At 36.3% G+C, this 14371-nt stretch overlaps 1 protein-coding gene across 6 annotated transcripts in view; it reads right to left on the bottom strand.

Moving 5' to 3' along the window:
* CASK (calcium/calmodulin dependent serine protein kinase) overlaps positions 1 to 14371 on the bottom strand; it is a 387224-nt gene that overhangs the window by 51070 nt on the left and 321783 nt on the right. For all 6 annotated transcript variants that reach the window (XM_054566530.1, XM_054566532.1, XM_054566531.1 and 3 more), the window contains exons 13-14: positions 14218 to 14298; positions 6682 to 6870 (exon numbers count right to left, since the gene is read on the bottom strand). In XM_054566530.1, the coding sequence (XP_054422505.1) occupies positions 6682 to 6870; positions 14218 to 14298 (270 nt within the window). The remainder of the gene's footprint in view (positions 1 to 6681; positions 6871 to 14217; positions 14299 to 14371) is intronic.

Genomic DNA, 14371 nt, shown 5'->3' with positions numbered 1-14371 from the left:
CCCATCTCATAATAACTGCTTTTTAATTGGGGGAATTTAGACTATTTACATTTAATTTGATTATTGATGCATATATTAGGTATATATATTTACTTATATATAAATAAAATATATTTATATTCATATAAATATATTAGGTGTAAATATATTTTCTTGCTATTTGATTTGTATTTGTTCTATGTTCCCTTCTTCCTCTTTTTCTGCTTTCCTTTGAATTTATTTTTATTCTACTTTCTATCTTGTGTTGTCATATTAGCTATAATTCTGTGTTGTTTTAGTAGTGATTGCTTTAGGGTTTATAGCATACATTTTTAACTTACCACAGTCTACCTTCCACTGACATTATACAATGTCGTTAATAGTGTAAGAGCCTTATAATAACGTACTTTCACTTCCTTCCTTTTGAACTTTGTGCTACTGTTGTTATACCTTTTATTTTTTAATATGTCATAAACCCCCAAACATATTGTTATTGTTTGTATTTAACTGCCAATTATCTTGTTTTTAAAAGATTTTTAATTTTAGAGAGATGGAAAGGGAGGGAGAAAGTGAGGGAGAGAAACACTGATTGGCTGCCTCTCATATCTGCTTCAACTGGGGACCGAACCTGTAACCCAGGCATGTGCCCTGACTGGGAATCAAATTGGCAACCTTTTGATTTGCAGGATGATGTCCAACCAACTGATCTACACTTGCCAGGGCTGCCAATTATCTTTTAAAGAGACTTAAAAGAATGTCCTTTAACATCTTATACTGTAGATATAGATCTACTGAATTCTTTGTTTTAGTATGTCTGAAAATGTTTTTATTCTACCTTTTGAAAGATACTTTTGCTGGATTTAGAACTGTAAATTGAGAGGTTTTTTTTTTTTTTTTAACTTCCAGTACTTTAAAGAGATTGTTCATATTTATACTGTTTCTGATAAGGAACCTAATTTCATCCTTATCTTTGTTTCCTTGTATGTAAAATTTCTTTTTAAAAAAATCACTGTTTTTAAGATCTCTGTATCATGGGTTCTAAGCGATTTGATTATGATGCAACTTGGGTTTTCTTCATATTTGGGCTTGGAGTTCATTGTGGTTCTTGCAACTGCAGCTTTATAGTTTTCATCAAAGAAAATATTCCAGCCCTGGCTGGTGTGGCTCAGTGGATTGAGCACCGGCCCGTGAACAAAAGGATTGCCGGTTGATTACCAGTGTAGGGCCCATACCTGGGTTGTAGGCCAGGTACCCAGCAGGGGGCGCACGAAATGCAACCACACATTGAAATTTCTCTCCCTTTCTTCCCCTCCTTAAAAATAAATAAATAAAATCTTTAAAAAAAAAGAAAATATTCCAATGGCTGGAATATTTTCAGCCATTATTTCTTTAAATATTTTTTTTGTCAATTAACCTGCTAAAAGTTGTCTCACAGCTCAGTGACACTTTTAGTTTTTCAAATTCTTTTTCTAAAGAATTTATATTTTTCATTTAAAGTTTATATTCAATATCATTTTGTATTAGTTTCAGGTGTATAGCATAGTGATTAGACAATCATATATTTTACAAAGTGTTTCCCCCAGTATTTTTAGTACCCACCTGGTACCATGCACAGTTATTACAATATTATTGACTATTAAAATTCTTTTTCCTCTCTTTACTTTGGATAATTTATTTGCTGTCTTCAAATTCACTAATCTCTTCTTTGGAAATGTCTAATCTGCCATTAATCCCATAGTACATTTTTCTGTGAATTGAAATATCTTTGTCAGTTCTATGTCAGTTTTGATTGATTATTCCCCACATTATAGGTCACATTTTCCTGTCTCTTGGCATGCTTCGTAATCTTTGATTAGATGCCAGATATTTTAAATTTTATCTTGTTGCATGCTAGGTATTTTTTTATTCTTATAAATATTCTTAAGCATTTTTTCTGGGATGTAGTTCAATTACTTAAAAATAGTTTCATCCTTTGGGTCTTCCTTTCATTCTTTGTTAGGCAGGTCTGGAGTAGTTTTCCATCTTTATTCCTCATTACTGAGGCAAGACCTTCCTGAGCACTCTACACAATGTCCCACAAATTGGTTTTTCCAGTTTGGTGGGTGGGAATAGACATTCAGTGTTGAGCACTGTTCTCTCTAATCCTTTTGGATGGTCCTTCCTTAGCTCTAGGTAGTTACCTCTTATAAATGTGCTGATTATTATTCAGAATACTTGAGGACAACTCTATAGATCTCTGGGGTTCTCCCTCTGTGCAGTTCTTTCTTCTTCAGTATTCTTTCCTATAAACTGTAGGTGCCTTGGTTCCCCCAGACTTTCAGTTCTGTCTTCTCAATTCAGGGAGTCTGCCTGCTTTGCATCAATTATTCTTCACTGTGCTGTGTGGCCTAAACACTCTCTCAAGTCAGTAAGACTGGGAAATCGTAGGGCTAATCTTGTTTGCTTCCTGTCCTTTAGGGATTACTGTCTTTATTGCCTGATGGCCAAAGTCCTGAAAACTGTTCTTTCAGGGGAGAGGGTAAATCTGGTCCCTGTTAATCCATCTTGGCCCAGAAGTATAAGCTCACATATATAACACCAGAATACTATTCTATGGAATAGATTACTTCTGGTTTTCTAATTATTCACCATTGTAAGACAAGCTTTCATAAACATATTTTTGCACTACACCTACTTGATTCTAAGAATCACACAGGAACCTTTTAAATAATACTGATTTTTAAACTCACTCTTTGGGTTTAGAGTCAGGAAGTATGGAATGGAGCCCAGAAATCTACATTTTAACAAGTGCCCTTGGTGAAAACTGATCTTGCATTTGTGATGATTAAGGGTAGGGGGACTCTGTGTTATCTTCTTCACTGGAGAATAATACTCTGTTAGAAAACTTCATAAAATATTTGAGATTTTATAACCTAGACTGTCTTAATTTGTAGCTGCACAGAATATAACTTTGCATGGTTCCTATTTTATAGTTCTTACAGTTCTTACAAGTGGCAGGCATGTTTCATTTCCCACTTATAATTTCAATCAGCATGTATCATTACCGAGGGAGGTGTTCCTGGGAAATGTTGTAAATTAACGTGTAAGGCAAATCTAATTTCACAAGGGAAATGATAACACGATGGGGGTTCCATTCTTGAAATTACTAACTCAATGAATTCATTCAGCCAACATTACTGTGAACCTTCATTTGGCAGATACCCTGCTAGGTACAGTAGTGAATGAAACAGACAGGTCTGTCATGGCTAGGGTAAGTTCACGGAAACCAAATGAAGTTAACAGTCATTATTCTGTCTGCCCTAAACATTTCTCTGCAGAGAGGAACTAACTCATGCTCTTGCTGTTCCCAAGTTCCCAAATTCCAGGGAAAGAATTGGCCCAGATTGGGTTGGGTGCCTACTCCTGAACTTTTCCCAGCTTGGGGTAAATTCCTGGCCTTCCCTTTTTTATATAAGTCTTTCCTCTGTTGTCTAAGCTAGTTCAAGTTTGGTCTTTATCACTTGCAACTAAGGGAGTCCCAATCAATAAAGAATTGAAAGTGCAATGTTACAAAGGGTGTGATGGGAGTGTATCATCCTTGAGAGGTAAACCTAGCATAGTTGGACACATTGCAGAAGTTCCAAAAAGCAAAGAGATCATATGGGTATATCTTGCATAATAATAAAATGCTTTGCACAAGATAACTAAGCAAGGAAATGAAGCTATATTAAATGTAATAGAGAACTATATTATTGAAGACACACATTTTCCATAAAATAATTCCCATTTTTATGGCAACCAGTCAACAAAAGAAGAAATACACGCACCTTCTCTAGGATCATAGAAGGCAGAAGAGAGTAGGGCTTTTCTAAGAAGACTTTTAGGGGAGATTCAAGGCCATTTTATACTTTCTGAAAAAAGTAACTGAGGGATGCAGTTTTATACTTTTACTCAGTCTATGTTTCTATGTAGTCAGCTTTCATATAAAAGACCAAACAACTGTCACTGGGCTGCTTTAGAACATGATGATCACAAGACACTTCTGGGCCACTTTCTTGTGGTTAATTTCATCTTCCTGTCTGCTTGGCTTGGCTCATCACCCCTTCTTCCTGCTTGTCTGACAACACCTTCTCTCCCATATAGCTCAGTCACAACTATTCTTGTTAAACAAACTGTGTTAAACTGCATATCTGCTTTTAAATGTAGGCAACCTTGTGGTAAGTGATCTCTGGAAAGGGCCCATGTTTTATCTGCCACTATGTCAGTGGCATCTAATACAGTTATCTGCATATAGCAGGCACTTAACAAACATATGCAAAATGAATGAATGAATATACAAAATGAATGGAATATTAGACTTTCAGGGTTGGGTGGGACCTTGGGGATCATTTAGTCAAGCATGCTGTTGGCAATACTTGCTAAACAAAATACGAACAAACTGAGGCCTACTGACATGAAATGATTTGCCCAGGGTCCCCAAAAGCTGCTACTGCCCATGCGCTTAAGCCAAAGTATTGCTTGGAGCACCAGAAGGGGTGAGGTGATTTGCATGTCCCCTGCCTGCCGTAAGTGCTGGGATAATACAGTACAACTGGTGAAGAACAGTAAATGAGAATTACAACATGAAATGTCTACAGTTGAGGGCTCTCTGGAAATCGCAGCCATAGAATCATTGCTCTGTAACTCTTCCTTTAATTTGGAGAGCAACTGGGTAACTTTCTTAAGTAGGTAATTTGTTTTTCTTTATATATCGCAATATCCCTTTTCTATGCTCTGAGAAAAAGATATGAAAGCATTAAATTTGAATTTTTCCCAGCCGTTATGATTCCTCCTCCAAACTTGGAACTTTCCCAGTATTCCATCTCAGTAGGTAGCATCATTGTCTATCCAATTGTGAAAACCCTAAGTTTAGGGTCATCCTTAATACGTGCTTCTGCGCTAGCTGGTGTGGCTCAGTGGATTGAGTGCTGGCCTGAGAACTGAAGGGTCGCCGGTTCGATTCCTAGTGTAGTCTGGGTTGCAGGTCAGGTCCCCAGAAAGAGGTGTGCGAGATGCAACCACCCATTGATGTTTCCCTCTCTCCCTCCCTTCCCCTCTCTAAAAAAAAAAAAATAAATAAACAAATAAATAAATTCGTGTAAAAAATTTGCTTCTCCTTCATCTCCGTTGTCAATCCATTATCGAGGTCTGTTGATTTTACTCTTTTGTTAAATCTTTTTACTTCTTTCCACTTGATATCCAGCTCTCTAGTTCACAGTTCCATCATCTCTCCCTGTACCCACTCTTGTTCCCCTCTGATCCATTCTCGAGTGATTTCTCAAATAAAAATCTGCTCTTGTCTCCTTGCTTAAAACTTTTCAATAGCTTCCTGATGTTTTTAAGATAAAGGATAAAATCTTAACATGTCTTTCAACACTTGTGTGGTCCCACTCCTGCCACTCACCTTGTTTTCTCCAGTCCAGTTGTGGTTCCTTCTTCCCATTCTGAAGCTATGCTAAGAGCCTTTTTACTTCCTGGTTTCTGCACATTCTCCTTGGTTTGCCTGGATGGTCTCTGCCCTGCCCTACCCACCCTGGGCCCCGCTTTTCAGTTAACATCGAGGAGCCTTTTTTGATCTTCCAATTCTATGAGAATGATGTAAGTGTTGGCATCAATTCTATTTCAATGCTATTCCTAAGCACTGAGAAAATTAATTCATATTAAGTAAGTAGATGTGAATAGAATTCCTTTCATGGATGGAATTCCCTGGAAGCGAGTAACTACATGGCCCATATTATTTTAGCAATATTACTCAATTCTTTGTCTTCCAAATTAGTCTTCTTTTAAATTTGTTTAAGGTAGAAGATCTGGAAACCATGGGACTTATAAAAGGATGATTTTAACAATGCCATTAGGCATTCACTTTTCCTTTTCTTTTTTTAAAAGCATGAATATTAAAATTTTTTTATTTATTGATTTTAGAGTGCTAGAGGAAGGGAGAGAGAGAAACATTGATTTGTTGTTCCACTTATTTATGCATTCATTGGTTGATTCTTGTATGTGCCCTGACCAGGAACTGAATCTGCAACCTTGGCCTATCAGGATGACACTCCAACTAACTGAACTACCCGGCTCACTTTTTCAACACTAGTGCCAATATGTCACAATGTCCCCCCTTTTTTTGCTGTCCCAGAAGTTTTCACACTCTGGAGTAATGTACCAGATATACATATATAGATACATTTTTTTTTTGTAAAGCTGAAGAGCAATTTCTTTTTTAAGATTTTTATTTTTATTTATTTTTAGACAGAGAGAAAGGGAGGGAGAAAGAAAGAAAGAGAAAGATGGATGTGAGAGAAAAACATCGATTTGTTGTGTCTTGTACACACCCTGACCTGGGACTGAACCCGCAACCCAGGCATATGCCCTGACTGGGAGTCGAACCAGTGGCCTTTAGCTTTGTGGGAAAATGCCCAACCAACTGAGACACACCAGTCAGGGCTGAAGAGCAATTCTGAAAGAAGATGCGGGAAGGAGAACCAACATGCCTTAAGCATGATGTTATCACAATTCTGCACAACAGTAGGGGGTGCCTGTGGTGAAATGAGGATCTGGAAATTGATTTCTTTAAAACTATTCATGCCCTCCTTCTCTCCCCATTTACTAGTAGTATAGGTTGAAGTTAGCTGCTCTAACTCATGCTGGCATTTATGAGAGTATAGAAAACTTTGTTTTCCTACTTACCATTGGTTCATCTGTGTTTTTTTGGAATTGTACCAGCCGGACTCTGGTCACGTTCTCCATATCCATGTCTCCGTTGGCGCTCTCTGGAGAATCACCATTTAAGTAGGGAGAGGTGGGAGGAGGTGTGACCCTCAATGCTTCATCACTGTAAACTTCATGTGCCACTACGTCATGAGTCTGAAGTAAGGCCTGGTATTTTATGAAGAAAGTACAATATTAATAATAGCACTATTCCAGGAGAAATCTATTCTATAAACATACATAAAATTATTCTTTGACTCTTAAAGGTATATCTGATCTACAGAGAACTCAAAGCCCATTATACCAAGGTAAAACTATACCCTGGTTTCTTTATGACAAATAATCATGACAGATTAAAATATGAACAAATGAATGAATGAGTAAATAAATGAATGCATGTGTTTGTTGATTACCTGGGTTAGAGGTGTTGTCTGTTGCTATAAGAAAGTACCAACGAACTTGTTCAAATAAAGGCTGATATAATGCAATTTCAAATAATTTAGCAGAAAGAATCATCTGTAAATTTGTGCTGGGGCTTAAAATGGAAACAAATGAAAAAATAAACAGTGCAATAATTGCTGTACTGAGCAAGTATCTTTCATTGATGGTATTAACAGTAACTGTTATATAACCCAAAGGATAAAGAATTTATAACATATTACTTAGTAAAAGAAATAAAAAAAATACATGTGTACCTGAAAAACTTTTTTCCTAAATATCACATATGATACAGACCTCAAAATCTAAGCCTACCTGATATTTTTATTCATTTCTATATTTTGGAGCACCAGACTAAATGAAACATAAGCTGACAATTATCATTATGACTTCCTTTTGCAAAGCTTGTTAACCAAGAAAAAGTCATTTCTTTGTGTTGATATCTGCATAAGTCATCTTGGTGGAACTGGATCAACAAATATCTCTTGTTTCCTTAAAAATGAATATCCTTCTACATACTGCGCTTTTGGTGCCATCACAAAAGTTTTTAATAAGCATGAATATTTGAACATTTCTAGTTCAAAGAGAATTTTACAGCTGACTATTGGTATGTTTGGAGCTTTACACAGATTATATTTTCTTGTGTGCTAACTATAAATACAGTTCAGTATTAATCTGTGATCTGTGTTATAATGAAATGTCTTGTGATAATGAAATGCAATTAAAATTGCTTTGAAAGTATAACCCTTAGCATCTCGAATTAAGTTATTTAATTAAAAGGCTTATCAAAGTTATGGCTTGGTTATTTTAATTTTAAGGCATGTATATGAGGCAAAAATAAAGTAACAATGCAGTGAAATTATAAAGAAGATGGTATTGATTTGTTATCAATAGAGCATGTGCTTGGAGCAATACATGCATTTGGGTTTCTAATGGAAACGGCAAATATTTCTAAGATTTCAGAGGGCTGCTTGAAACTGGGGTCTGGGCGAGGGACTCCACAGCGGCCCTGGGGATCTTGGCTTTCTGACCACTGCCTGACTACCCCCTGCATTGGTACCCTGAGCCCAAGTGTGGAGGTTGTGCTATGTGGGTAAATGTTCATTTTTCTGGTTTAATTGTGGCCACTTAAGAGACTAAGACTTAGCACAGAAAGCAAAAGTCAATAATAGACAAACTGAAATACTTCATCTGCTTAAATTATGTTAATTGTATCAGTTATAGATGTGTTCCATAGTTAGTGAATTTTATTTTATTTTATTTTTTTATCCTCACCCGAGGACATGCTTATTGATTTTTATAGAGAAGGGAAGGGAGGGAGAGAGAGAAGGAGAAAAACATCGATTGGTTGCCTCTCATACGTGCCCTAACCAGGACTGAACCCACAACCTAGGTAATGTGCTCTGACCGGGAATCAAACCCGGGACCTTTTGGTTTATAGGACAATGCTTCAGCCAGCTGAGCCACATCAGCCAGGGCCATAATTAGTGAATTTTTAATAACATGCTTTGTTGACTGGAGGATATGACCCTTGTATATAGCCAGGTAAACAGAGAACCAGGCTTTCATTAGGTTATAATGCAGGTTACATGGGTTGGAGAAAGTGCTTACACTGCTCTTTGCAAATGATTTCTATTTATCCTTTTAAATATATAAGCAAACACTTGAACACTACCCAAATTGAACTTTAAAAGAAAAATGCTCAAATATATCACCATATGAGGACATATTTGATATTAACCACAATTTGCCACTGTTAAAGACTGCTACCACAAAATAAAACTGAACACGAAGCTCCAATGTATCTGCAAACAGAAAAAAATGGGCCACTTAATAGATTGTTTTTACTTTTAAAAAAATTTTTTGAGCTCACAACCCTGGCATGTGCCCTGACTGGGAACTGAACCAGCACCTTTTGGTTCGCAGTGTGATGCCCAACCAACTGAGCCATGCTGGCCAGGGCAACAGGTTGTTTTAAAAAAGCCATTAAAAGAGTATGCCAAATCAAAAAGAAAAAAAGTCACAGTTTTTGTTTTTTAAATTCTCACCCAAGGACATGCTTTTATTGATTTTAGATCAAGAGGAAGGGCAGGAGAGAGAAACATTGATGTAAGAGAGAAACATTACTGGGCTGCTTCCCGTACGTGCCCTGACTGGGGATCGAACCAGCAACCTATGTATGTGCCCTGACTAGGAATCGAACCCACAACCTTCTGGTTATGGGACAATGCTCCAACCAACTAAGCCACCTGGCCAGGGCAGGAAAATCAAAGTTTGAATATTTTTCTTCAAATATGTAATGAGCAATGACTGAACAATTGTTACTAAACTGAAATAATGGTTATTTTTAATTACATAAGAATCACGTTATAGGAAAGAAACACTTTCACTTTTTATACTATAATAAGGATATGGACAAGACAACTAACAGCTTCAGATGGAGTAAAAAAAAAGATCTGACTGCTTTTAAATGAATAGAAAATAATATTAATTTCAGGTTCAAAAAGTGGTTCCTCTGACTGTTTTTTTTTAGTCCTCACCCAAGGATATGTTTATTGATTTTAAACAGAGAGGGAGGGAAGGAGGGAGTGAAGGAGAAAGAGAGAAAGGGAGAGAGAAAGAGAGAGACATCAATGTGAGGGAGAAACATCAATCAGCTGCCTCTGGCAAGCACCCCAACCAGGGATCAAATCCACAACCTTCTGTTGTACTGGATGATGCTCCAACCAACTGAGCCATCTGGCCAGGTCTTCTCTGGCTTCTTAATTACAAATCATAAAATTTACCACTTAATGAAACTTTCATGACAACCTAAGATGATTTTACCAATTTTGTTTTTTGGGAAAGTATGATACAAATTTGCTTTTAAAGTCTTCTGTTCTAGATCTGATATCTTAAAGACAAAAATTAAAGTATTAACTTCTATTAATATTTGTCTTTATCTTTACTGTTTTATATTTTACAATTGCAAAAAGCAAAAGATCTCTTCTTTTTTAAAAATCAGTCTTTCAAATGGAATAACTGAAAAAGGGATTAGTGTGATAATATTTTTTTATTGTGACCTTTAGAGTACAGATTTTAAATAATCATTTAAATCTACACTTATTTACTCTTCCTTTAATTACTGTAAATATTTACAAGTGTCTGCATTGGTAAGCCTCAGGTAATTCAATGTGAAATCCTCATGTTTCAATGATCAGAAAGCAAAGGAAAAGGCAAATAATTGAATGAATAAGTGTGAAATTATAAATACGCTAAGAATAGCTCCCAATCCTTGGCATAACGACAACATATTATAAGCATTAAAGTACTTCCCTTTAGCTGTTAATATTTCTTTAAACATATTAAGATTTTGAAATGATGATTTTAAAATGCTTATAAGAAAGTTTCTGTAATTTTTAAAAATCATTTTTAAAATTTTTCAATTACAGTTGACATATATTATTATATCAGTTTCAGGTGTACACATTACATAACTTACTAAGCGATCATCCCTATAAATCTAGTACCCATATGACACCATAAGTAGTTAATAGAATGTAATTTGACTATATTCCCTATGTTGTACTTTACATCCCCATACTATTCTGTAACAACTAATTTGTACTTCTTAATCCCTTCACCATTTCCACCTGTCCCACCAAACCCCCTTCTATCTGGCAACCATCAAAATGTCAGCCCACTTTTAAGAGCATGGGTTTTGGAGCCAGGAAAGTCTATATTTTGAACCGCAAGAAGGCCACTTACTACGTGGGTGACTTCAAGCAAGCCCCTTTACTTTTCAAGGGCACAATTTCCTCTGTGAACTGTAAAAGAGGTTAATCACACCACCTCACATCCCATCCATCAGCAAGTCATAGTCAGCCACCTCCGATATAGAATCTCAATCTGTCCATTGTCCACCAGCCCCATCCTTCTCAACCTCTCACAACAGCCTCCAAATTGGCCTTCTTTGAACTCTTACCCCCTATAGTCAGTCCATTCTCTACACATCAGCCCCACCAATATCTAAAGCACAGGTCTGATAATATTTTCCTGCTTGCAATCACTCAGTGCCATCCTATAGCAATCAGGAGAAAATCTAGACTCCTTACCATGGCCTGGAAGGACCTATCTTCTAGCTCTTCTTATACCACTTGCCCCCTTTTTTACTATGTCCCAGCCACAATTGCCTTTCTTCTGTTCTTTGACCCTACAAAGCTCTTTCCTGCCTCCGGGCCTTTGCATTTGTTCTTTCTCAGGCTTGCACGTTCAGAAGGCAGGTTCTTTCACACAACAACTCTTAGCTTGTGTTAACTCCTTAGAAGGGTTTTCCCCTGATTATATAAAGTAGCTCACACTTTATTATCATCTCTGTCCTATTATCCTTTCTTTTTTTCATAGTTAGTGTCATTATATGAAATTATGTTCTTAGTTTACTTGCTTACTATCTGTCTCTGGCTCACTTATCTACTCTCACAACCATTCCCACTGGAATGGAAGTTCCATGAGAGCAGGGACCTCATTTTTCCTATTCACTGCTATCCTAGTGCCTAGCATGGTGCCTGGCACATAGTAGGCAATTACATATTTGATGAATGAATGAAAATGTCTTTTAACCATGTGGCTAGGTATTCAGAAATTATAAGATTTATTATTTCTGAAAATGTGTACCAATAGCAATGCACATATTAACTTCTCGTTGACTTTAGAAAAGTAAAATAATCAAGGCTTTGAAGGTAAGTAAGTTGTGAGACATGGGGGTATCTGAGCATTAATGATTTTGAAAAAAACCTTAGTCTTAAAAAGGCTCTTATTTGGGTATATGTTAATTTCTTTATTTAGCTAACATCAAATCTGAAAGATTGACTGGTTTCAAATGGTCATATATCATTCTCTGAATTGAGCTGAAGTTATTTAGCAGTTTATAGAATGACATGTCTATCAAAAATGTTCAGGTTGATATCTATGGAAAACTCATTACACAGAACAATCGAGGTGAGGCTAACCTATCTGCAAATGGGCACGTTCCTAACCTATTCAGTGTTTTACTGAGAACATACTATGTAAGGCACTATGATAAGACACTATGGAGTAACTAATATTGTTCATTAGCTAACGTTTATTAGGCATTGAGCATGTATCAGGCACTGTGTTAAGCATGGTGATATATCATCTACTTAATTCTTATACCAACTTCATAAGGTTGGCTCAGAGAGTCAGAGTTCACAGAGTTAAGGGTGGTAAGGCTGGAGTTCAATCCCAGATCCACCTGAACCCACAGCTTTAACACTTTTACATTATATAAGACATGATGGCTAAAGGAGAATTAGTTATAATCTGGGGAAATATGGTTTACATATATAAAACAATCAGGGAACAAAATAATATTAAGTAAGGGTAATTAAGTCCTGACATTTGTGATTTCTCAAACTTGAGGAGACTATTAAAGCATGGAGTTTCTTCATTTTCTTAGTCTGTGTAACAGATAACAACGGTTAAATGCCATCATAAATTCAGCCCTGACTTGTGTGGCTCAGTGGGTTGAGCACCGGCCTGCAAACCAAAAAGTCACCGGTTTGATTCCCGATCAGGGCACACACCTGGGTTGTGGGCCAGAGCACCAGTTGGGGGTGTGCGGGAGGCAACCGATTGATGTTTCTCTCTTTCTTTCTCCCTCCCTTCCCCTCTCCCTAAAAACAAATAAATAAAATCTTTAAAAAAATAAATAAATTCAATGAGAACAACCAAGCTGAGGTGAGATGTGCCCACTGACTGGGGATGGGACCTCCCTCAGCAGGCCAGCGTGTATTAGAATGTTCCACAGGTGAATACAAACAGGTGCAGACAGAACCTGGTTTCCTGTAATTCAGTGGAGGGTGCTGCTACCATATAGAAGCAAGTCAAATATTCTCAAGGATTATACTTGATTTTAGCCTTTCATATTTGGGTGGGAGAGTTAGGATAAATACGGTTATTGTTTCTTCCTAGGTGGTCACTTTGAGGAAAAATTCTCCTTCAATGACTAGGTAAATGTTTTAACATACTGTATCACGCAGTACAATGTGTGTTAAAACTCACAGCCACTGACCTGATACACTTATCATACTGTTACTGTTATTTTTAAAATTTCACCTCATAGTAGTAATAAGAACGTAGCTTTTAAGTCAGATTTCTCCCAAAGGGCCGTTACTTGGATTTTCCACTTTCCACATATATTCCATATATATTGATGTGTCTAATGCTTTAAAAATGCTCTATTTAACATAAATTTCCATCTGTAATCGTGCTTTTGAATTGCAGTTAGGCAGACAACTTATGAACCTTCTTCTACAGAAAGGTATCTCATCTATTTTGAGTTCTGTTTAACCATTTAGCTTTGTAATAATTGGCTAAATACAGGCACTATCTTATTTAAATAGTAGAAATGAATGAAGAAAAGTGTAAGAGTTCTGCATTGTAAAGAGATGTAATTCTTCTAATATATCACCTATGTTCATAGAATTCTTTACTAGTGAAAACTGTTTTCAATTTGAGCTCTCTGTGGTTTAAGTAACATAAACAGTTCTAGTGACTTAAGAAGTGCCCTGTCAGGAAGCAAATTCCTTGTCTGATGATTGCATGGTCTTTGAAGAACCGCCTCAAAAACAGCATCTTTACAACTGTGACGCAAAATAAACAAAAGAATCTTAATGTATTTGGTATTACTTTGTATTATAATTTTAATAGTCTGATATTATGTGGATAAAAATGTATTGGATGAAGATGGCTGTTTTATGAGGATTATTAAAAACTTCTTTTTTAAAAGGTAAGAAGGGGAATAAGAGGTACAAACTTCTAGTAATAAAATAAATCAGCCACGGGGGTGTAGTGTATAGCACAGGGAATATGTCAATAATATCGTAATAACTTTGCAGTGACACATGGGTACTAGACTTAATGTTGTGATCACACTGTAAGGTATATAAACATTGAATCATTATGATGTATATCTGAAACTAATGTAATATTGAATGCCAACTATGCTTTAATGAAAAATAAAAAGTTCTTTTGAAAGTAAGGTTTTATTAGTTCTGTGGAACTTTAATTGTTACTTACCATGAAATGAGGTTGTGTTAAAATACGCTTTAGTTCCTTTGCATCATTATTCTCAGGGTAACATGAAATTTCTTCCAATACCTAAAAAATGAAAAAAATAAGCAAGATATTTAATAGTGTAGACAGGTTGCAAAATTTTAAAAGTATAGAATTC

This window comes from Pteronotus mesoamericanus, unplaced genomic scaffold, assembly GCF_021234165.1.
Source record: "Pteronotus mesoamericanus isolate MK-2021 breed Mesoamerican mustached bat unplaced genomic scaffold, CSHL_Meso_final contig_173, whole genome shotgun sequence".
In the NCBI taxonomy this organism is placed as follows: Eukaryota; Metazoa; Chordata; class Mammalia; order Chiroptera; family Mormoopidae; genus Pteronotus; species Pteronotus mesoamericanus.
Note: the sequence above shows the minus strand (reverse complement) of the source record. Positions and strands in the feature narration are given on the sequence as shown.